The sequence below is a fragment of the Cryptomeria japonica genome, chromosome 10 (assembly GCF_030272615.1).
Source record: "Cryptomeria japonica chromosome 10, Sugi_1.0, whole genome shotgun sequence".
Taxonomy (NCBI): Eukaryota; Viridiplantae; Streptophyta; class Pinopsida; order Cupressales; family Cupressaceae; genus Cryptomeria; species Cryptomeria japonica.
This window is the reverse complement of record NC_081414.1, coordinates 766,931,700-766,958,055: the sequence shown is the minus strand read 5'-3', so window position 1 is coordinate 766,958,055 and position 26,356 is coordinate 766,931,700. Positions and strand designations below refer to the sequence as shown.

Sequence of the window (26,356 nt, the reverse complement as noted above, 5' to 3'; positions counted from 1 at the left end):
TTGTTCACTACTTTGACTTAATAATTATCCATACATAATTGGCATGAGATATAGAAAAATATGAAACTTAAACACTTAGAGGTATACATGTTCATACAAGATCAAAAAAATGACCATGGATGTAAAAAAAAAAAGAAATTACACTAAAAGTTTATATTTAAGGAGATCATTCATTGCATCTATGTAGAGAATGCATAATCATGTCAAGACGATTCATAATCTAGCTACACACAAATAGTTCCTACCAGTATAAATTAGTATGGAGAAAATTTCTCAATAAAAAGAAGGTGATGTGAAATGAAAAAGGATGATACTAAATTTAGAAAAGATGATATGATAGTTGTAATAACATATGAGGTTTATAAAAAATTTGTCAATTGTTTATAATCCATTCCAAATTTAATTGAATAGTAGTAGATATAATTTAATGCTTATAAAAGAACTCATCATATAAACTGCTGAAGTTCATACATTAGAACAAAGTATACATCTTGATATAAAAGAAATGCAAAAATAATTATTTTAAATAGAGAAAAATTCTATAAAAAGAATGTGTCTAAATTTTTATTTTATATAAACAAAATGATAAATACCTGCAATTAAGATTTGTAACTTTTATTTTATAATTTAAATAGGCCTTTTATCCATCTTCATCACAATTATATCCTCTCCACTTATGAGATATTCCAAAACAACTTGGCTATTTCACAAAAATAATTCAGTCTCAGTATGCACAGGATAAAAAATAAGTGCACCATCAAGCAGGAGAGCTTCAAATTCAAATAGGGGGCAAAAGTCAATTAAAAACTATTCATTTTGAAAAAATACAAATTTGGCCCTTATTATAGGATGTGCCACTTATATGGCATGTTTGAGTAATCAGGCACACATATTCATCTCTCTTGTATATTAGGGAACACAGACATGCATATCCTCTTTCATCTTCGGACACAAAATTGGTAGCAGTGAGATTTAGAAAACTAAGCACATGTTGCATGATGGATTTGAAGACATCTATAGGTTGAGTGATCAATAGGAGGGAAGATCTTTGGGCGGAGGAAGAAGAGATTGGGATCTGCCCCCATTTCCATTTAAAACAATCCACGCCATCTTCAATCCCCAACTGGTATGCAGCTCGAGACGACAATGCATAAACCATACTCCTGCAATTATATTGCACACATACGTTAGGTTAGGTTGGCCAGGATTATATGTAATGAAGCACAATATTATTGAACTACCTAAATGAGCGATTGAAAGTAAATACCTGGTGTAGTCACATAAATCTGTCCACTTAATTAAATGAATATTTAATATTTATTTGATTATTTAACCATCAATTAATAATTAATTCATCTTAACCCTCTTCTCCTATTAATTAAATAAATTATTCAATTTATTTGATTTAATTCACTTAACCAAATTCAGACCATTAATTAAATAAATAAATCATATTTATTTAATTAAATATTCTCTCACATTTAAATAAATTAATATTTATTTAAATCCCCCAAAATTACACCTCTCACATTTAAATAAATTAACATTTATTTAAATCACCTTTATCCTCTACCCACTTGCATTTTCCTACAAATGCAAGTTGCACAATTATTTTAAATAAATAATTTATTTAAAATCACCTTTATCTTCCACCCACTTGTATTCTCCTACAAAAGCAAGTTGCACAATTATTTTAAATAAATTATTTATTTAAAATCCTATTTATCCTCACCCACTTGAAACCTTTAATGGTTTCCCTTAAAGTATTCAAACTTGATGGCTTTAAAGTCTTCAAACTTGATGGCTTTCTTCTATAGTCTTCTTAAGACTTTAATGGTTTTCCTTAAAGTCTTCAAGCCTCTAATGGTTTCCCTCAAAGTCTTCAAGCATTTTAATGCTTTATCTTCATTTTCTCATTTAAATAAATTAATATTTATTTGAATATTTATCCAAATGCAAATTACACCATTTAATTGAAATAAATGATTTTATTTTAATTGAAAATACCAAAATTTCTCCCACTTGCATTTTCCTACAAAATCCACTTGCATGCCTAAACCCCTTCTAGAATTTTCTAATCACTTCTAAATAACCTAACCCCTTCTCTAAACTTTGTCACATTCCTAAGCAAAAGAGAAGTCACTTCTCAAACCCTCAAAGTCTTTGATAACCATTAAAGGCTTTCAACCTTCAACCACTAAATGGCTCAAAGTCTTTGATAACCATTGAAGGCTTTCAACCTTCAACCACTTAATCCCCAAAGTCTCCAATAACCATTAATGGTTACCTCAAACCCTCCCACATGGTTAAAACATTTGTTTTGACTCAACCTCTACCCAACCCAAAGGTCTTCTCAGGCCTTTAATGCCTCCAACCTCTTCTCTCAACCCAATCCTATGTTGACACTTGTCACTATTTTATTGGTGCCAATTGTGCACATGGATCCCCAACTTTCAAACTTGGCCCTTGATTAACCATTCAATCTTAACCCTTCATTTCCCCATTTCTTCAATAAATAGAACCCTTCTCCTCAAGCAAAGAGAGAAGCATTAGAGTATTCTTGTTATACTGGTATTAGCATAGAGCTTTTTCATAGCATCACTATCTACTCTTGCATAGTATTTGCTTATCATATTCAACCATCTTGAATCTCCATATGGCATCTATGGCTAGTGCTAAAAGCTGAGAGCTACACTCATTTGGGACTTGGAGAGGAGAGGAACAAGGGAGGAGCAACTATGAGCATCTTGATTAGCTATTTTATTCTATGTTTATATGCTTTCTATTTCATGCTTAATATCTCTCTTGATATGCCTGTTTAGGATAATCTTTTGTTGCTAACACTAACGTTTGTTTCTTGTGCTTTTGTGTGTGTTGCCATCAAACAGATTTTCTAATCCTTTTTGCAGAGCATCACCTGGATTATCAGCTAGGAATCTGAGAGCTACCCAACCTCCACTGGGAACCCCAACTGTGTTTCTCTCGGGAGGATCCACCAGATTAAAGTTAGATGGGTCAGTGCTTGCATTGTAGTTTCCCATACCCTGACCAACTATAAAGAAGTTGAAGCAGTGCAGATGCAGAGGATGGCTCTCGAAGGTCACAATGCTGGTGTCCTGCAAAACTAACTGTACGGTAGTGTTAAAGGGGAGCACTTCCACTCTGGTGTCGTTGAGGGTCTGTGTGTTGTTAGGGGGCGTGCCGGTGTAGTTGAAAGGAAATGGCGGATTGTCAGGGAAAGTGGTATTGTAAACTCCATTGGACTGATTAAAGTAGTAAGCTTGAAGAAGAGCGGTGGTGGGAAGAATGAAGGATATGTTGTTAATGGAGGCTGCAAATTTGGTACCGTTGGGGCCTTGACATGTCTGTCCTTGGGGACACGGATTTAGCCCCAACCCCACTGTGAATAGGAACTGTTTATCCACCTTCTGAGGGACAGCTGCTGCAGGAAATTTCGGATTGCCCAAGCTTCTCATCTTTTGGCTAAAACTGGCGGCAAAGGAGGTATCGTTGGGGGCTGGAAGCGTCGGTTTCATCATAGGAAGAGAGGATGAGGATGAATTAACTGCTGTCACATACTCTAACACTCCAGCACTGCTTGAGTTATCAAAAGCTGCTGTTCCCGTAGCGAAAGGGCCTGCTAACATGAGGAAAGTGGCATTGGGTGGCTGAGACATAGCTGTCAAGAGGACGTTGATAGTCTGACCAGGAGTGATCAGAATAAAATTGGTTTGGAAAGGCTTGACATACACAGCATCCGCTTCTACCACAGTCAATGTGTGGTTGGCTATTGAGAAAAACAGGTCACTATTAAGGGCAGCATTAACTATACGCAGTAGGTAAGTTTTCCCAGGGTTCACTTTGAGCCTGAATGTATCTGCATTACACAACACAGGAAACCTTTCTTACATTTACATTTACATATAAACAAATGAACAATAGCGACCAGTCGAGTTATGTTTCATCCATTTTAATACCCCGCCCTCACCGTTGGTAGAGCAGCTATACATAAGTCCAGGGAGTCCGTTGATGGTATATGCATCTGACACATTAGCTTGTGCACCACTTTGCATTGCCTGATTGATAACAGTCTCAGTGTCTGCATTCCACCACTCCCCTGCAATTTGCAACACATTATCAACAACACTATTTTGATTTTAAATTTAGGGATATGTACAATGGCTACATGACATTATCAACGAGTACTGAAGGGCATACCAAAAACAATAGGCACTTCCTGGTGTGGGCGAAGGAATGGGTAAGAAGCATTCTTGTTGGGATAGAAGATAATGGCCCCATGTATGCTCTCTCGCAACCATGAGATGTGGGCATGCCACCACAGTGTTCCTCTCTGCCTTTTGATAATAAATTTGTACGCATAACTTTGCCCGGTGTGGATTGGACACTGAGTGACATAAGCAGGACCATCCGCTCACCCAGATCTAAGCTGCCGAGTTCCATGCCTGAGTAATTCATAGGAATTCATTAGGTGCACCCACTAAAGGAATTCATGAGCATATTATAGTACTATTTGTATTAATCAAATAACTGAGCAGCGGGAGCAGAAGAGATACCAATGTATGCTAACATTGTTTTTAACATTATTTGTTACTTTGATAACCACGCGATCTTCTTCTCGAGCAACTATTGCAGGCCCTGGATATTGCCCGTTCACAGTCAAGAGAGCTTTCGTAGTGCAAAGTCGGGTCACATTCGTCATTTGGATCTGCAGATATTTACAACAGAGGAAGAATCAAGCAATCTGACCAGGAAGGAACCTCACAAAAAATCGAATAAAGTCGTTTACTGCTTTCATAAACAATAAAACATTCAACTCATTCCATAGAAATCTATAACCCACGGTGAAATTGTAGCGCCGTGTAATCACGGTATGTTTCGGTGAAACAAATTGAACAGTGCACCACAATGCCAAAAGTGGCAACAGGAGGCGGCCATGAAATATCTGCATTGCCAAAATCACACAATAGTTCCGCTTTCAGAGTCTGATCTCAACTTAGAACTGGCTAAATAGTCATTTCCCAAATTGTTACTGGCCCGAGATGTGAGAGTGTCTCTCCCTCTCTCTGTATATATAGATACAAGGATTAAATAAGTTGACAGGTCCTTTCGCGTTTGGTATGCAAAGCTAATATTTTAACGCAATTTCAAATCGATATGAAATTTATGGTTAGCAACTGTCTTGGTTTATTTCCTTTTCCTGACTTCTTTTGCTTGCTTTATTTGTTAGTTATGGAGATAAGGCAGGGCTTGGCATTGTACTCATTATCTTATTTGTAGAGTGACAACCAAGTAAACCATGAGCCCATTCAACACAAGCTTCTTCTCTCACAAATCCCTGTACCTAAATCTGTGTTGGTGTACCAACTGCTGCTCATATTTTTGTTAGTGGGCAGGTTCACATCCATTCAGTCCAGACTGATCAAAATAAAGTCTTACTCACTTAATTCAAGCCTCTACTCTGTCTTAAAAGCAACCTCATTTACTCCTACATTTTATGTCACCTGGTCTGCCAACCAATTCTATTGCTTCTTCTAATTAATTCTATTATTTTTTCTTATCTTTTTTCCTTCTTCCTTGTCTTGAAAATTAGATCCAAATATAAATTCACACAATAACCTCAATTACGTTTATGGGACTCTCAGAATTACATTTCTATGTAAATTAAACCAAATTGGCAACGTAGACTGAAACTTGTCCTCTTTCAGATCCTTTACCATCCACACCAGCAGGCTGCCGTTGGCAGTTGACAGAAAACTTTTGGATTTGAATTTGAAGATGTAAAAAATAATCTAATTGATTTTATTTAATTCGTCAAATTGAAATAATCTATTTGATTTTAAATAATTTGTCAAATGGAAATGGATATTACTGTTTATTGACGTTAAACTTTTCATGTCATAATTCTAGATCTATGTGATAGATTTTGATATCCATTATAGGGGATAAGTAAGACTATAAAATACATTGTAACCTATTTAAATAACTTTAATGAAGATATTTTACTCCATCCAATTTTTTTGTAAAACCAGTGTAAATATCCATAAAGAAAATAAATATAGATTTCTTCGTGCAATGTATTTTATCTTCTTTATTATTTAAGATTTTAATAAAGTTCAAGGAATTCTTGAATTCATAATTATTTTTCTTTATGTTAATTTAAGTTATTTCAAGTTCAAGAAGAAGTGCTATAAAGCTATTTTGTTTTTGTGCAATATTATGCCAAAGAAAAAAATATTGTAGACTTAACATGTGAAATTCTTAAGCTAATTTAGAATCATTAAGTAGAGGTATATTATTCGGAAGGGGTGTCATTTGAGGGTTTAATCTCCATAAGAATTAGGGCGATAGGGTTCAAATTCCTAGTAGTGTGTCATTTGCATTTGAATTAGGCACTCGACAACTCTGAAATCCAACCATTTCCAGAAGATTAAAAAGACATAATAATAACCTTTTGTCTATTTATAGTTTCATTTCCAAATCATTAGTTGCAGTATGAAATTTTGTTAAGTCTATTGAAATACTATCCATTTTAAAATATTAGAGGATTGTTTCATAATAAATTTTGTCTATGCTAAATTGTGACCCTATTGTAAACCCTATAGCTCTAACCACTAAACCCTACATCTACAATTAAATTCAACAAAAAATTAATGAAGAACCATCAAACATGCAAAATCATAAAATAAACCAAATGATACCTTCACACATTCAAATGTGTTTGATCTTCATTGTTCTCCTATACACATTTATCTTGTATTGATGGGTTGCTATTAGATTTTTATGCTTGCACAAGAGCTTAATGAAGAATGGTTGTGGTTTTGATGTTGTAAACTTGATTGTGATGTACAAGCTAGGATTTCAACAGAGTGTAATTAGCTCCAAGACTAGATTTGAAAATGAGGAGAGGAAGCCTCTTTTATAGAGAACAAACTAAAAAAAGAGGGATATAATTAAGCAGTGAGATAAAGATGGTCTGCTAAGATTAAAGAGAGTAGGTAGAAGAAATAATATAATAATGGATATGGTTAAGATGGATTAGGAAAGGGGGGGCACTTGTCATTTGGATAATGGAAAGAGAAAAAAGCTAAATGAATTAATGAAATAAATTAAAAAATTTATTTAATTAATAGAGAAAAGGCCACATATATTAAATAAATAAAATATTTATTTTATTTAGTAGAAAGGGGAAATTAAATAGATAAAAATATATATTTAAATTAAGAAAGAAAAGGATTAATGAATTAATTATTTAAAAATAAATATATTTTAATTAATAGAAGAAAAATAGAATAATTAAATAAATAAAAAATATTTATTTAATTGGGCTAGGATAATTTTAGGTGTCTACACATTTTACCAGTCTAATGATTTTTCATAAGATATTTTCATAAAAATGTCTCAAGGAGTTAGTGGCCAAAACCTATCTTTAGTTGCTTAAAGAATAGATTTGAAAATTGAAAGAGGTAGTCATCAATAAAATCTTCCAAGAATATTAAAAGAATAAATTGAAACATTATAGGAATTCACTTCAATATTTGATTTATTTATCCTTCAAAATATATGTTGGAGCACCTCTGAATTGTGGTAGGGCTTAAAGTATAAAAGGGGCTAAAATATGATTTTTGGTTATCATTTCTTAATCATTGAATATAATATATGTGTCTTCCAAGTGCAATAATGTATTCAGTATATTCAAATTTTGATAAAAAACCTTAGTGTTAAGGGTTAACATACAAAAAATATTCAATAAGTTGGTGATTATCTTAAGGAAAATATAGTCAAAATATATTTTATCATTTTCATGTAAGTTTTAGCTCTACTAAAGAATGGTGATTGATAAATCCAATTTCTTGATTGTTCTTCTATTTTTTTCCTTTAAAAGATTGTGATTGTATTGTTAAAGAAATCTAGTTATAATTGAAAACTATGAAATAGTAGAAAGATGTTTATTATAGAATATTAATGAAAATAAGAAATTGGTTGGAGAAACTTATAGGAGGAAACATAGATATATAAGTAATAAATGTACTTTCACATTTGAGCATCCTATGCTTGATAACAATAAAGATGTTCAAATATAATCAAATAGTGGGATATCTACTCCCAGGGCTACTAGAGGAAAAAGGTACTAAAGCATAGTGTGTCCCTACATTTAAATTTTTTGTTAGTTATCTTGAATGGGAAAGAGACTACAAGCAATCCATGGTGTATTTTATTGAGACCCTTGTAGATAGAATATTAAGAAAATGCTACATTTAGTAGAGTGTTATTTATATGTTTATTACAAAATATTCATTTTAGTATAGAGAGGATGTGCATAATGTTGAAGATTAATTTAATGAAGAGTATGAGGGTAAGTGCAAGGTAATGGGTCACAAATTGACGGAAGTTTGTGCATTGGAAAACGCACTCTTAGAAACGAGACCCATTTTTTCTTTGGACCCCCGAGGCAAAAAGTAACGGGGGCCTGAGGAGAAACAAAATGGGCTCCCATTTTGTTCTCAAATGGGGGCCCGCTTGAAAACGAAACGGGCCCCCATTTTCAAATCCGATTTTACCCATTTTTCTCGAGTGTATTTTATCATTTTTACCTACAATTGTAGTGAGAAAAGGAGATAAAAAATGGGTCCCTGTGCTATGGAATCCATTTCAAGCCTCCACCACTATCCCAGGTACACATTTGATCATCCATTTTCACATTTTTTAATTTTCTTGTATATTTTTCCTATTTTTTGAGTATTATTTAAGTTTTTTTGGTATTTTTTTAGTTTTTTTTTAAAGTAGCCTATAAGTAAATTTGTTTTTACATTTGTAAATTCTTAATTTTGATCTGAAATATTCTTCAACAGTTAACCCTAAACCCTAAACCAAAATCAACAAATTTACAAATCAAAACCAAATCTAGATAGTTAACAAAACAAAATATCAAATTTACAAGATACAAGATATCTCACAAACATCAAAACCAAAGCCAAATCGAAACAAAACCAAACCTAAATGGAAATCAAAACCAAACCGAAACTAAATGGAAAACCAAATCGAAACCAAACCAAAACGAAATATCATGGCATGTGTCATGGCATAATAGATCCTGGCATAATAGGACTTATTATGGCATGTCATGACATAATAAGACATATCATGTCATCATGGCATAATATGTCCTATTATACCATGATATGGCATAATAAAGTCAAACTATGACCTCTCAAATGTGCCGAATAAAGAAAATGAAGTATATGCTATTGAGCATAGATTTTGTTAACTAACGTATGCGTAATCATTTCTATTAAAGATTATGAAAGAGATGCTAGTTTATGAGTTATCAATAAAGTTTATGTCTCAATCTCAATAGTTTTTTTCCTTTTTTCTTTCACTTTATAATGATTACCAACTTGTTTGACCACGTACTCTTCCTCTATCTTAAAAGTCCTAACATTGTAACTTCATTCACCCTAATGGTGTGAACTCAACATTAACACATATATTCGTACACATGGAAGTGGTGGGATACCAAGGTCAAGGTCATCCACAGCTCTAAATGTAAACCTCAAGGGTCCTCATTCATGATGACCCTACTTAGATATTCCATATGGTAAATCAAAGGCTTCGTAGTTTATACACCAATATTAGAGGGATTTTATTCTCTCCTCCTGTATAATATATCTAATTTATTAATAAGACCTTCAAAACAAGAATATTCATTGAGAATTAGTCATTGACATAGGCAAACTATTATAGATTTGATAACTATTTTCTTATTATTCCATGACATGACATAATAGGACCAATTATGGACCTATTATGGCATGTGATGACATAATAGGACATACTATACCATCATGTCATATTAAGGCATGTCATGGCATAATAGGACACATTATGCCATGATGGAAAATTATGTTCCTATTATGCCATGTCATGGTATGATAGGACCAACTATGGACCTATTATGCCATGTAATAGGACACATTATGTCATGATGGCATAATATGTCCTATTATGCCATGGCATTACATAATAGGTCCATAGTTGGTCCTATCATACCGTGACATGGCATAATAGGACCTATTATGCCATCATGTCATAATAGGACCTATTATGCCATCATGTCATAGTAGTTCCTATTATGCCATGACATGCCATAATAGGTCCTATTATGCCATGAAATGGCACAATAGGACCATTTATGCCATGTCATGGCATAAAGGTCATGCTTAATGAACATAATCTACTACTACGGGTTCAAGCTAAGCCATTGTATCTACTACTGATACTGGTGTTGGATCTTATATATACGATTGGTCCTAGCATACCATGACATGGCATAATAGCACCTATTATGCCATTATAAAAAATGTTGCATGTCGCACCATGTTGTCTCAAAAATGTACTCCTGACATCAAAAACCATACTAGAACTATCAAGATCTTTCCATTAAGATATGTTATTTTTCTCACCAATCACATCACCATCTACATGCAAGATAGTCAACGAATTCATGAAATCCATAGTGAAAACTATTGAGACGTCAAGAGACTTTACTTGTAGTAAGATTTGATCCACTATAGTAAATTTCAAATGGACTTTGAATCTTTCAATATTGAATTTGTGAGACTTGGGTTAAATGTTTCGAGTAATTATTTTTTTAGGTATTGGGCCTTTCAACCAATAAACGAAAAACTTTAACCACTTCTAGCAAGCCACCATTCCAATTCCTTAAATCACATATGTACCAAAATTGTTCTTAATCCTCATTAGGCAATACAAAAGTTACCACTATTATTTATTGGTACCTTTCTAGTGCCTTGGATCATTTTTAGGTGACCATGTGGTCTTTTGGGATATTCTAGTAGGTTATGGGAAGTCAAAAAATAGGCGAGATGTTTTAAATTTCATGGATTAGACAAAATCCATTATTAAAACCATAATTTGGGCTACTGGACATTGGGGTAACTAAAAATTGATTTTAGAAGGGGGAAATCGAAATGTATAACCTTCAGTAATGAACATTACTCTTCAAATTTTAGATATCAAAGTTTAGGCTTGATTCATTCCTAGTACCATTTCGAAGGAAATTCTAATTCTCAAACTTTGATGGGAAATATTTAGCAAGTTATCAAGTGAAAATATTTAGAAGGAATCAAGGAAAGAGAAATAAGGTGGGAGTATGGATGAAAGTTTGTCTTAAAAAATATATGAAAGAATCAATAGAGCTAGAGAATTAAGCATAACTTGAATAAGTGTTAGATGAAGAGAAGTTTGACAACTCAAAAAAGAAGCAAGGATGACAATTTTTAGAAGGTGGATTATTCAAATGACAAGGATGATAAGGAACAAGTAGCTAGGTTAAGGGATGATTATGGCATAGTAGGTCCTATTATGCCATGACATGCCATAATAGGTCCTATTATGCCATGACATGCCATAATAGGTCCTATTATGCCATGAAATGGAACAATAGGACTGTTTATTTCATGTCATGTCATAAAGGTCCTATTATGGTCCTATTATGTCATGTCATGGTACGATAGGACAAATTATGGAGCATAATAGGACACATTATTCAATGTCATTGCATAATAGGACACATTATGCCATGATGGCATAATATGTCCTATTACGCCATGACATTGCACAATAGGTCCATTGTTGGTCCTATTATATCGTGTCATGGCGTAATAGGACCTATTATGCCATCATGGCATAATCGGACCTATTATTCCATGGCATGCCATAATAGGTCCTATTATGCCATGACATGCCATAATAGGTCCTATTATGCCATGAAATGGCACAATAGGACAATTTATGCCATGTCATGGCAAAAAGGTCCTATTATGCCATGTCATGGTATGATAGGACTAGACCTATTATGCCATGTCATGGCATAATAGGACCTACTATATCATGGCATGGCATAATAGGACCTATTATGCCATGATGGCATAATAAGTCCTATTATGCCATGACATTGCATAATAGTATAATAGGTCCATAATAGGACCTATTAAGCCATGACATGACATGATTTTCTCGAATCGCCAACTTCATCATCTAATTCATTGCCAACATTGAAGTACTAATTCAACATGTTTACTTAGTAAATGACCACTTAGAGAGGTTACCATATAATATATTAGTACTATTCCAACACAAAGAACTAATTCAACATGTTTACCAAAATTGTGACTAATTATTTATTATATATTACTTTATATATGTTGATCTTATTTTAGTTTTTTTACAAGTTCATGTATGGAATATTTTATATTGATTTTAATAGTTGATGCATTTTACAAGAAATGAATGCATTAAATTGAATAGATAATAGATTTATGAAGTTTCAATGAAAGTTTTTATTAAGTTTTGTGCACAAATTTTATATTTAAAGACTCAATAGTATGTACATGTATATGTTTTTAAGTTTAATATTATATTATATTTCATGTGTATCACATTCAATAACATAGAAATGTTACTATTTATAAATGATTTTTTAAAAACTAAAATAGATTTTTCTTTGACATAGAGTTGCATATAATTCATGTATATCTTTATATATGCAGGAGCTCTTTGTTATGATAGATGTGTTTGACATAGATGAATTGTTAGGTGAAAATCCCCCACTGCAACCCCCTCCACCTCCACCCCCTAGATTAGATGAAATTCATTTAAGAGAAAGAATTAATGAAAACCTATAATATTTTGAACAAAATATTACTTCAATCCAAAATGAGCCAATCACCGCCCCCCATCTTCTAGAGTTTACAAAATCAATGCAAACTGTTGTCTAGTTAGTTAGATCAGTTGATTCTCAATTACATAAATTTCATAGACGGTGACAAGAGTTGCGTAATTATGAGGTCCCTTTATAATTTTTTAAGAAATTATACTGTGAGTTTGTATTGCACAAAAAACACAATTATTTTGATATTAAGTCATTCCTGGGTGTTGGAGGTGGAATGACATAGCATAGATTAGGGGAATACACTAATAATTCCCTACCAGATCCACCCATGGTTCCACCTATTTCTCCATCGATTCATGTAGATGTGCAGAATGCTTCATTCATTTCGACATTAGATGCTTTGACTTCCCTCACAAGTAACCTGAGTGAGCAAGTTGCACACATCGCATCCGCTCCTCGATCGATGCCACATATGTGTATGAGTTGTCATCAAATATGTGTAGGTCCTACTGCTGATCTAGGATCCACTTCAGTTGCAGCTAAGCATGATGCAGCAGATGATACTATGATGACATCATATATGGATTTTGTTTGCTTTGATGATCATCTTGAGCAGGTATAGCTATATATACATGTACATGTCAATATATAAATTAAGTGCATGCCTTTTTTTAATACAATCTAATACTTCATTAAATAAATTTGGTTTATGTAGATAAGGACTACACCAAACGTTCGAGTCAATATTGCATCTACTCCTACACAACTTGGCACACCTTTTGGGGTATAGTATCAATTTCTATCTAGACATTGTACTAGCTTTTTAAGTTAATATGTTATCATCGTATACTATATAAATTTTCATGTTGATACATTGAATGCTTCTTTCTCCAGGCTTCAGGTCATGAGGGACCCTCTACATCACATTGAGAAGAGGGTGTGAGAACTGCGACACCATCTATTGTATGTATCTTAGAATTCTAAAACTAAATATGTTCTTACAACATTGCAAGTTAACTTGAAATTATTTAATACACATATATATGTTCAATGAATATGATTTCATTAAATGCATGTTTGTAGGTGGATACTACTATCAGGATAGGTTATCCTCATCATTTTTATCAGAGCCAAATTGAACATCCATCGACATTCTTTGAGGTCTTAATATGTAATACTTAATTTGACCTTATTTTGACTCTTAATTTGACATTTAGTTGGACACTTTGAATTTTACCTTGTATAGGACTTAGCTAGCACTACATTCGGTGTTGATTTCAATGTACATACATGTCAAGGTGCACAAGATACTGCTAGAGGAGATGAGCAACCTTATGTATGATATTTTATTATATGATTATTTAATCAAATTATAAATGTTTATTTTTTTTAATAAAGAAATAAACACATTTGTATGTGCTCATGTTCGTTATATCATGTTTCTTATCTTGTATATAGGATGGCACAACTCCTGAGCATATAATACATGCAGAACAAGTTACTAGAGTTGATGTGCACACGCATACGATAAGTTTGTAACTTAATTTATGAATTCCGACTGTATTTGATAAATAATTATCTTTTAATAGATAATTAAGTATTTTAATATTATTTTTTCCTTGTACAGCATGAGACGGGTCGATCTGGTTCATGTCCCGAGGAGAAGAGACCACGAGATGTTATTGATGATAGCACTTAGATTTTACTATTTATTTGGCTATGATACGATGTACATGTACTAATTTATATGATATGTACTTTTTTATGGACTTTGTACACATTTGTTTACACATGTATTTATTTTTTAACATTGTACATATTTTCTTGGACATGCACATACTTTATATATATGGATAGTTTCATAATAGGATTAGATCATATATATTTTTTGGACTACATATATATATATATGCACATTAGATATTATGTGGAGTTCATCATGTTACCATCCAGATATATATGGATTATGTGGACTTTAAATTTTATTTATCGAACTTGTGCTTAAATAACTTTATATGGATTATGTGGACTTGAAATTTTGTATATGAAATTTTATTTAAATAACTTGTGATTAGATAAAATAAAGGTATACATCATGAACTAACAATGATAATAAGACCAAAGTATCAAAACATATCGTATAATTATAACATATTTTAAACTAAAATAAAAAAGTATTAATCATCATAGATATGCAAAATATATAATCAAATATATAATTACCATTACAGTAATAATGATGATAAGAGAAAAGTATCAAAACATAGGTTTAAATATATAATTACCATTTCAATAACAATGATGATAAGAGCAAAGTGTAAGGAACAAAGTAGGTGGTATGGTGGGGTCCAACAAGTAGAACCGGTGTGCTATGTATGAAATTAAATTTACCCCATAGAATATATAAAATATTGAATAGAACTTGATTAAAACATAATTATCTCATTCATAAATTTGACCAATAGTCTCTCGTTTATGTATATTACACAAAGTGTAATCAAACAAACCTATCTAAAATATTTGACTTCATCTCCTAAGGGACCTGCCAAAAAAAACATAGCAAGTATAAAATACATAATCATAATTCAACATTCAAGTGCAAGAGTATTACTTTACCCAAGTAAAGTTTAAAAATTTCACCTTAAACATATTTGTAAATGCACAAATAATAGTATTCATTGATGCCATGTACATGTGGAAGACATGAAATAAAATAAAATAAAGTCTATTTAAATTATAATAATAAGGATATATCTCTCAAAATACAACATAAAGTATGCACAAACAATAGTAGTCATTGAGGCAAAGTCTACTCTAAGAGACCCGGAAAAAATATATACATCTAATTAGTTTTTATAATGAGGATGCATTCAATTTAAAATACAACATAAAGAATACATCACTACTCTTAAAAGGGATTTTCCTTAAGGGTACAAAACTTTAGCCTACTTGTAATTATTCAAAATGAAACATAAATTATGCACAAATAACTTAGTTTTCATTGAGGCCTTCTACTTGTCGTAGACCTGAAACAAAATTACTAGATTAGATTTTATAATTGGGATGCATGATTTAAAATGCTATATAAAATATACATCACAAATTTTAAAAGGGAGGTGGATTAAGGGTTCAAAGTATAAATTACTTGTATATATTCATTCTATTATACCATTTGCATCCTCTCTCTTTTGCAAAGCATCTATAATTGTCTCATGCTCTTCCATAGAGAGAGTTCATAATTATTTATTAACAGGTCTACCACGATATCTATCCAATTTTATATTAGTTGTCACTACCAAATGTGAGTAATGTATAATCTTTCTCTAATTCATAATCTTCAAACGTGGGCAATCCATTCTTTCTTGGTAGATATTTGCATAGCCAGGTGCCAACAACAACCACAAATTCTGTTGGATAGTCATAACCGTCATCATCTACTTGAAGAGTGGTTATCTTATGTTTTGGCTCTACACATCAAGCCAACCAATACTCTGCCCCCTCTTCATTGTCCTCTGGTGCAACAACAAAATAGACATGTCTTGTGTACAAAACAATTTTATTTTAATATTTAATTAGATATAAAAACAAAAATATACACTCTAATATTTCATATATGTACTATTTAATAAATCAAAACAAATTTCAAAAACAATTTTACCTTGTTGTATAAGGTCTAAAATATGATCATATTCATTTGATGCAAACATCTGATCCATATCTTCATTAGTTCTTTCATGCAGATCATTTGCATCTATGGGTGTCAATGATCTTTGTTGCCATTCTTCAACCCATTCTTTATTCTCACAAAATTCCCAATCTCCGGAAACACAAAACTGACAAAAGCAAGCAAGCTCCCTTGTGAATATAGTCCATGTGTTTGAATTAGAACTCTTAAATGAATTCCATTTAGCTGATCCAATTATGGTATTACAATAACGTCGAATAGGAATACTATCTTCCTCTACCAACCGGAAGAAACATCGAATCACAAAGTTCTTAGTTGATCCTTTTGACAACTTTAAATTGCACCAATCTACAACTGCACGAGCATCTCTGAATTTCACAGCATCCTCAAATTTAAATTGTTCTCTAACAAGAGATCTTTTTACACAGGCACCAGCTCCATCGCGTTCCCCCTTACCATGTCCCACTTCAAAAAAACTCCATAAATATTGGACATTGGTTTTCTTGTGAACTCTGCATAGCCAATAAAACATTCTTGCATTTTTCAATTGTCTAGTGCAATTATCTAACCATATCATATGTTGTTTCATGTCAATTTATCTTTCCTTAAGATTATCATGAAATACCTCGAAGCAATGTTGAACAAACTCTAGCAAGTGTAATCGATTATCACTAACATAGAAATGATACTCCCTCAAAAAAAAATTGTTATCTTCTGTACTATCATGGTCATGTCTATATATAATGTGCACAAATATGTCAATTTGTACTGAGTTATAGTATTGTGATTGAGTTTCCTCTTATGGTTTTAGAGTATAATTTTTTACAAAATATACAACTGATACTATTATTCCAACTGGAATTGTGTTCTTGCATATGCAAAATTGTCCATCAAGCCATCGGGCATGTTGGGAATGTTTCACATATTTTGGAACAATATGACTTTTAAACTCACTAATAAATGCATTCACACTATTTTGTTATGTAATACCTTCAGTGGACCCTCCTCCTTAGGAGTATTCTCCAAAGGCTAATGATAACGCATTAGAGAAATAGCCAGCTCCAACAAAGGGAACTTGCTTGGATCAAGCCAACCAATTTAAGCACTACACTCATGAGAGGAGGTCGAGGCCAATCATGAGGGCTTAAATCAATTGAAGACAACTTTTTATTTTCTTTTTGAAGGTTTAGTGTCACGAGGTTAGGAAACACAATCAAATCTAGCAGATTGAATTCACCAACATCAAGGGGAAGAGGAAGAAAGTGTCCAAAACTTTGGCAGTTCAATACAGGGAGTATTGCCTCAATGGCCTATGAGCTTTTGCAAACGGGCGCCATCTCAAGTGAAACTATGGTAGTTTGCACTTGAATTTGTATAAGCATATTAGAATAGATCATATGTAGCTTTAGTGAGAAGAGAGAAATGAACATCAACAAAACATCTTAAAAAGAATGGAATTTTTATTCTTTCAAATGTTCAATAGAATCTCCACCTTGAAAGCATGCCAAATATGAGTATACTTGAAAGGGAGACAACTAGGCCAATCCTGTAACAAAATAATGTATGCCATGAAAAAGGAGCAACTCTTGAAGGTTAGGAAAAAATTCATGAATCCAACTCCAAGCTTCATGGGCTCTAGTTTGAAACCAAAGAAATGCAATTGGACGTCCGCAATTATTCATAGGATGGACGCCCCCTCTATAAAATTCTCAAATTCTATAGATGAGAGCTAAGAGAGAAAGGGATTTATAAAGAATGCACAAAGGAAAAATGAACCAATCTAGATTTGAAAGAATAGATAATAAGATGACCTAAAATCTACAATGTCGAGTTCCCATAGAAGACTAAACCTACTAATCTTGGTTCAAATGCCCCACCATAGGAAGATGAGAAGAAATAGATGGATGTCCTTTGCAACAATTATAATTAAATGAGATGGTGAATCAATGCATCTCGTCCAATACTTCAACTAGGTCTTGAAGCACTCACTTCTAATTTTGTGAACCATCTGGAAGAAGGAAAGACATAAATATCCACCTAAAATGTCACCTAGTCTTGGTTAGACAACTTGAATTTGCATTTGATCTTTGGGTAAAGAAAAAAAATTCTTGGTGCCTCCATGAACGAGGTTAGGAAGCTTTATAATTCCTCATTTGAAAAATTACAAGGAATGAATGTAAGAAACTTTGGCTAGAGGGCGGACTTGATAGAAAGAATGCAAGACAACCAAATAGACTATATGTTGATAAAAGTGCCATTACAAAAATCATTTCCTACCTAGAGAAGTGAAGGCTTGATAGCCTCCTAGGCTTTCCAATTTCTTTTAATGATAAAAGTGCCTTGAATTTAAATGGGTTTCCCCATGGTGAGAAGAATTGGTAGGACCAATCCTTTCCATGTTGGCCATCTGGAAGGGATACTGGAACTAATACAATGCCTAACGAGAATTTTTCAAGTTCAATTATTCTCAAGAGTTTGAATAATATTTTTGGCACAAAGGGCTAAGCCTTGCTAATAGATTGAAATCAAACCCAAACCACCAACCTCATGAAAAATAAATAAATAATTTCAAACAAAACAATAAATTCCATGATTCCTATCACCAGATTCCTAAAGAAAGTGTCTAATAAAAATTTTAATTTTTGAATATGAAGCCTAGGATGACACCCAAAAAGAATTATAGACATGAGTGGTGGCAAAAAAATTGGAACAAATCTAGAGTTTTCCGACCAAAGAAAGAGACGTGGTCATCCACTAGTTCATTTTCTCTCAATATTGATAACAATATCTTGTCAAAGGGTACCAACAAAAACTTGAAAATTAAAGGGAATGGCAAGAAAGAAAAACAATCCACGATTCATCCACTTCCTTCCATGCATGCCTATTTGTCTTTACTTGTGAAGGGAATATTGTCTGGAGAACTAGGTTTTCTATAATTGAATACTTGAGTCGGGGTCCTGGAAAATATTATCAATGCATTCGATAACATTTTTAACATTGTCTTCATCTACGATTAATTGTCTCTTTACTCATGAGGTGATGAAAGGATAGACTAGCATGACCTGCATTACAAATCACTTTTCACTCACATATCTTATGCATATATCTTTAAATGCTACACATACAATGTAGTAAAACAATAATAATCTCTTCAAATGAATTCCATAAAATTGGTATGACACAAAAATTTGGCATGGCTCATTCATAAAGGATGACACATTTTTATACCTTTTCATTTATCATTTATAATCAGCTTATAATATTTTTTTCAAGAATAAGTTTTAATTAGATCTTATTTTTTCTACAAGATAATGGTACAATATTCAAAGAAATGTGGGTTAGAAAGGCACACCCCAAAGTTAAGGGATGACCAAGTTTGATTATCAACAAGTCACACAATGCCAATCTAAAATAAAATACCATGTAAAAAGTAAGCAATTCCAAATGTTAGCGGAACAACTTCCTATACTAACATTGAGGGGAGGGTTATGCAAAAAAAATTCAGATCCTTACAATAGTTACATAAACTTAACAAAAATAAATATAAATACCATGTGCATACCACAAAAAAATGATTTACTTGAAGAAAATCTTTTGGGAGAAAAACCCACACTCCAAAAGTCGCCTTATACTATATTCAAAATTCAACAACAAGATACAATATACTTGCAAAGAAATGTTCTCATAGGACTATCGCCAACTAAAGATTCAATACCCCAATAAGACTCTTGCACAAAACCTCCATCTCGCATACCTAATGTATAGGAGGTACAATACATGAAACCATCAAATGGTATTACAAAACCATGAGATTAACCACCCAAAAAGTGGTGTCTAACTTATGTTCAATCCAAGATTTCATGTATGATGTGTTAAAACACACACCAACACATGTAAGTCCCTTTCATAACTCATTTAATATGTCCAACACATTTTTTATATTTCCCATTTTAGGAGACCTATATTCGGAGGCCAATAATTTTTTATTTCGAAGTTTGATTGACAAATTGTTTGAAGTGTTGGAAAGATTGTGAGATTCTCTATCAAGCTACAAAATGCTACACTAGTTATGAGTACTTTCAAGCCCAAGAAATGCATATAAGGCCTTCAAAATTGACTTTGAAACTCTCAAATGAAACTTTAAAAATGAAAATTTTAAATTCTTCGTATCTAGACATGATCATGCAACAAAAATATATCAAAATTCTTATTTAGCCAATCTGTAGATTTGGGATACATTTCAGACCAATCTATGCTTAAATTTAAACTTACTATAAATAGTAACCTTATGTAAATGTAAGGTTGGGACACCATTTTCCTAACATGAACAAGATGAGAGCCTAGAGGTAGCCCTTGATAAATAATAAACCAAGGAAAATAAATCAATTTAGACTTAACAATAGTTGATTAGGTGTCCTAAAATATACTTTAGTGTGATTTTCCCTTTCCATTTTAATCTTGCACTTAATTCATCATCAAATGTCAAAATTAGGACTAGATCTAATGTCACAAGCATAAAATATGGCATTCTCCTTTAGGAAGTCTCCTCTTACCAATACTAGGCTACCCGAACTCCTTAGTCCCAACAAAATCTCTAAAAAAAGTTTGAATTTCATATGTTAGTCTTTACATTGTGGATCTTGGTCTTGATTTTTGTATTAGATTATTTTGTCCCTTTTTTATTTGTCCCAACCTATTTGAAAACCTGTGAATGTCGACAGAAACCAGAATGTGAAGAATGTGGGCCATTGGAATCCACAAAATGGTCCAAAAGGCTCTTTTTTATTTACAGAAATTGGATATACGATTTTAATGCATAAATTTGGGGTCCCAAAAATAATTCCCATTGCTGCCTTTTTTTATTGTTGCCACATTAATGGCAGTGGTAGAAATCATCGGATATCCAATTCGAATACTCATATTTTAAAGAGCGAGAAAGAGATTAGGGGAGGGGGAGAGAGTGGGCAGGGGGGAGGGGGAGAGAGTGATTATGGGATAGATAGGAGGAGAGAGAGAAATATTAGGGGAGAGGGGAGAGAGAGAGATTAGGGGAGAGGGAGAAAGAGAGATTAGAGGAGAGGAAGAGAGAGAGATACTGGGGGAGAGAGAGAGAGATACTAGGGGAGAGGGGGAGAGAGAGATTAAGGGAGAGGAGGAAAGAGAGATTAGGGGAGAGTGGTCATATGACCCTTAGGACCCATAACGACCCAATATTGTGTCATAAGGGGTCATATTGTGTCCTAAGGGGTAGAGAGAGAGATAAATATTAGGGGAGAGAGAGAGAGAGAGAGAGAGACTACGAGAGAGGGAGAGAGAGAGAGAGATTTGGGCAGAGGGGTCATATGACCCCTTAGGACCCATAACGATCCAATATGGTGTCATAAGGGGTCATATTATTTCCTAAGGGGTCCTATGGTGTCTTAAGGGGTCATATGACACATATGACCCCTTAGGACACAATATGACCCATAACGACACAATTTAGTGTCGTAAGGGGTCATATGGTGTCATAAGGGGACATAGGACCCAATATGACTCTGTAGGACACAATATGACCCATAAGGACATTGTATAGTGTCATGAAGGGTCATATTGTGTCCTAAGCGGTCATATGGTGTTTTAAGGGGTAATATGACACAATATGACCCATTAGGACACAATACGACCCATAGCGACACAATTTGGTGTTGTAAGGGGTCATAGGACATAATATGACTCCTTACAACACCATAGGACCCATAACAACCCAATATGGTGTCATATGGGGTCATATGTTGTCCTTAGGGGTCATATGGTATCCCATGACCCCTTAGGACACCATATGACCCCTAACAACACCATATGGTATCATAAGGATTCATAAGGGATCATATGACCCATAATGACACCGTATAGTGTCATAAAGGGTCATATTATGTCCTAAGGGGTCATATGGTGTCTTAAGGGGTCATATCACACAACATGACCCCTTACAACATAATATGACCCATAAAGACACAATTTGGTGTCGTAAGGGGTCATGGGACACGATATGACCCCTTAGGACACCATAGGACCCATAACGACCCAATATGGTGTCATAAGGGGTCATATGTTGTCCTTAGGGGTTATATGGTATCCCATGACCCCTTAGGACACCATATGACCCCTAACGACACCATGTGGTGTCCTAATGGGTCATAGTATGTCATAAGGTGGCAAGATGAACCATTATTACAATATAAAAAGTAGTGCCAATACTGCTTACAAAAATTTGACACCTAAGGGGTCATATGGTGTCCTAAGGGGTCATAGGACACATATGACCCCTTCCCCTCCCCGTCTCTCTCCCCCTTCCCCTCCCCCCTCTCCTCTCTCTCTCTCTCTCTCTCTCTCTCTCTCTCTCTCTCTCTCTCTCTCTCTCTCTCTCTCTCTCTCTCTCTCTCTCTCTCTCTCTCTCTCTTCCTAATATCATATACTAATATATTATATATTAATATATTAGTAAACAATAAATTAATTATGTACAAATTTAGTTATTGAATTTACTTATTAAAATCGGATATGCGATATAATCAGATATTCGATTTTTATTGTACAAATTTCAAATTTTAAATTTTGGCTCAGATTTGCTTTGGGATTTGGCTTGGAAGTGACAAGCCTAGAAAGTCAACTGAAAAAACATGTTTTTCAGTATTCCTTAATTTTCCAGACTTTACACTGGTGGTTAACGACTTATTTTATATCCAAAATTGATAAAACGAAAAGGGTTTTTTAAGGACATTCTCATCTTTCCAACAATATAAGGCTTGTCTTATTTTGGCTTTAATAAATAATTTTTTTTATTTTCTAATTGAATTATGACAAAAGTCTTGATTGATAGACTGGTTGATTAACACTTATAACTTTCAAACGGTATAACATTTTTTTGAATACGAAAAAATGAGTCACATCCTATGCTTCTCCTACTATAGGGAAAAAAATTTAAAATTTGAATTCCATAAGGTTTTGACCAAGTTATGGTGGTCAGACAAAGGACTTTCTGAATTTCTGAAAAGTTATAGTAAAAAATTCATAAATAATTATTAATTTATAAAAAAATATTAAAAAATATGTGTCACATCCAGACATGATTCTAATACTTATATTATAAATATTTTTTTTAAAAATTATTATTTGATTATGATTAGGGTGGTCAGACATATGCCTATTTCTTATCTTTTTCATGAAATTTTAGTACCACTGCATTGAAATTTGAAATTTTCATCAAATAGGATTTTATTTTTCCAAAAAATAACTAGTAGCTTAGAAACTATATTCACTTTTCTATAGATTCTCTTCTTACATATTTTTAAAAAAATGTTCATAACTTATTCAAATTTTCATGTCAAGTTGCATAACTTTGATTTTCTGAAATTTCATTGTTTTGGCACACCATGATCCTGCACATACCCTGGGGTAACACAAAAGGAAGAAGAGAAATGCATCCCACCAACTCACACGGGTAAAAAGGCTTGAAATAAAATTATTCAAGATAGTGAAAACAATAGACGACGAGTTATCCCGCCAGCCCACATGGTGGAAGGTTTTTATTGTTTCGTGGTGCGTATAACACACATGTTATGCTAACTATGAAACACATCAATGCAACCCAGGAATCCAACATGGTTTTCTGTCACACATGGACTTTTCGTGAATAGAGGGAGTTTTTAATGGGTCCCACCAGATCTGCCAAGTGGCTCAGTGACATGAGAAAGACTAGGTGGACAAATCTTTGAAAAGATCTTTGTAAAAAAAATTGGATGTGTGTTGAAGGAGATCTTTTAGCCTGAGTAGAAAACTAGAAGAGGAGTGCATGTTGGGCATAATTATAGCTAAAAATTATATTTTCAAAATGGAGGTTGCGTGCAAAGTAAAAATTAGATTACCAAGATTTGTTGGGCAAATAAGGAAAGAAGCATTTATATTTTGGGCAGCTCGCAGACTAAATAAGTTAAAATAAAGATCATTTGGGGGCTCAATAAGATTATTTTTAAATTCCTTTTTAGCAGGAAGATTTATGTATGCTTAATATAGAAGTTAGTCAAAAAGATTGTAGAGGTTACTAAGAGAAGAGGAAAGATGACATTAAATGTGGATGACTACCTAACTTGAATGATGAGACATGGTAGATCATTGAGTGGCTTGAGAAGATTCTTTTTTTCATTTTTTGAGGGAAACTTCTTGGTGTATGAATAAGAAAATATAGAAGATTTGGATTGTGGCTGAGAGAGTACAATATAGAGTGTGTGGGAGAGCAGAAAAAGAAGCTCTGCAAAAAATAGAAGATATAGAACAAAGAGAAGAGGGTCACAAAGTTGTTCACGTGGGTGCATATAACACGATGTCAATGCAAGTATAACAATGCATAAGAGATTGTATGTAGTATGATCATAATATGATTAGGAGATAAGAGCCAGTAGGAAGCACATGTAGAGAGTAGAAAAATAGAGGACAAAGGAGACTAGCAGAGACAAAAAGATTAGAGAGTACATAGCTAAGGTAGATAACACAGTGGGTTATGTACACTAACATGAGATGCAAAGGAAGAATAATTAGAGAATTAAAAACAAAGAGTTGGATGCAGAAATCAGAGAGCTGGATGCAAAGATAAGAACAAGGCTAAGAGCAAGGATTGCTAACAGAGAGTAGAGAGCAGAGAACAAAGATTGAAAGAAAAAGAAGAGTCATGTCAATCTCAAGAGAAGAACTTTTGTGAGTTTCAAAACTTCATTTGTAACAAGGTGCTAATTTGTATCTGAATATTCTACTTATTGTAATCATCTGGGTTGATGCTCAGATAGAGGAGTTGGTGCTCCTTTGGGTTGGTGCCCATAAATGTTGTAATCAATGATTTACAAGTGTGAGGCTAGATTGGAGAAATATACTCCAGTAGCATTTCTCGTCGACGTTTTTTTCCATATTGGGCTTTCTTTATACATCTTGTGTTATGGGCTTGCATTTTATGTGTATGTGTTAATGTGCTTGAATATCTCTGCTTATAGGTTCATAATCTTGATTATTAATGTTTCAATCATCTAGATAGTTCAAGTTTTTAATTTCCATTGATTCAACCCCCCCCCCCCCTCTTAGTTGTCCATTTGTGTTCCTTCACCCATTTTGTAAATAGAGCCCTGTTATTTTTTTGACTTAAATAACGGTCCATGTTTTTTATTTTCACCTCAGGTCTCTGAAGCATGATGGGGCCCCATTTATTAAATAACAGGGCCCCACTCCTAGCGACATGCTTTCCAATGCACGCACTTCCCCCAAAGTGGGACTCAACTTTCCTAAGGAAATCTTCTCATTTCATTATTCATTTTGTCTTTGTCCTTGCAAGGGTACACTCTCTATCTCTCATCATTATTGTTGTGAAGGTGGAAATAGTAACATGTAGTTTGACTTAGGAAATTCGCTACACAACACAACCCTTTTCCCCCTTGTTTTGTGTGTAGGTATAAATCCAAGAATGAAAGTTTTGTAGGAGTGAAGAGAAGATAGTTACAAGTTTGTGACACATATCAAACAAGCAAAAAGCATTAAAGTAACTCACTAGGAACCACTATCCTACTAATGTGGGCTAGATTTTTGGGAGATGGTGTTTTAGAGCCTTGTGATTGCATTCTTTCTCACCTTCTTAAGTTTTGAACACCTTTGTACTAGGGTATCTAGCATGCATATATCCAAGTCCCTCTTTACAGTATCTCTTTTTAGATATATACCTTTGTTTTGTGTTTATGTTTTATAAATTTTGTGTAATGTCAATCTCAGAAGTGTGAATTTAGGACAATATGGCTCTTCTTGTAGAGAGAAAGTCAAACCCACTCACACACATCTAATGTTATATGGGAAAATTAATTGATCTTAGGTTAATGGATGTATTGGTCTAGGATCACGTTTCCATTTAAAACACTTATAATAATAATCTCTAAAAATAGATC

At 33.5% G+C, this 26,356-nt stretch overlaps 1 protein-coding gene across 1 annotated transcript; it reads right to left on the bottom strand.

The window, feature by feature from the left end:
• Positions 1-771: 771 nt before the first annotated feature.
• On the bottom strand, positions 772-4,969 carry LOC131027013 (laccase-17-like). Its single transcript, XM_059212786.1, has 6 exons — positions 4,808-4,969; positions 4,676-4,726; positions 4,219-4,351; positions 3,989-4,117; positions 2,918-3,877; positions 772-1,163 (listed from the first exon to the last, which is right to left on the bottom strand). Exons 1-6 carry the CDS (start codon positions 4,967-4,969, stop codon positions 1,030-1,032), a joined length of 1,569 nt encoding a protein of 522 aa, XP_059068769.1. The 3' UTR covers positions 772-1,029.
• Between the last annotated feature and the right edge of the window lie 21,387 nt (positions 4,970-26,356).

Coding starts and splice junctions, on each gene's coding strand:
- LOC131027013 (XM_059212786.1), bottom strand. CDS start 4,969: ATGCAGATATTTCATGGCCGCCTCCTGTTGCCACTTTTGGCATTGTGG. Junction 4,727..4,807: donor TTTTATTGTTTATGAAAGCA/GTAAACGACTTT, acceptor AAATATCTGCAG/ATCCAAATGACGAATGTGAC. Junction 4,352..4,675: donor CTACGAAAGCTCTCTTGACT/GTGAACGGGCAA, acceptor ATCAAAAGGCAG/AGAGGAACACTGTGGTGGCA.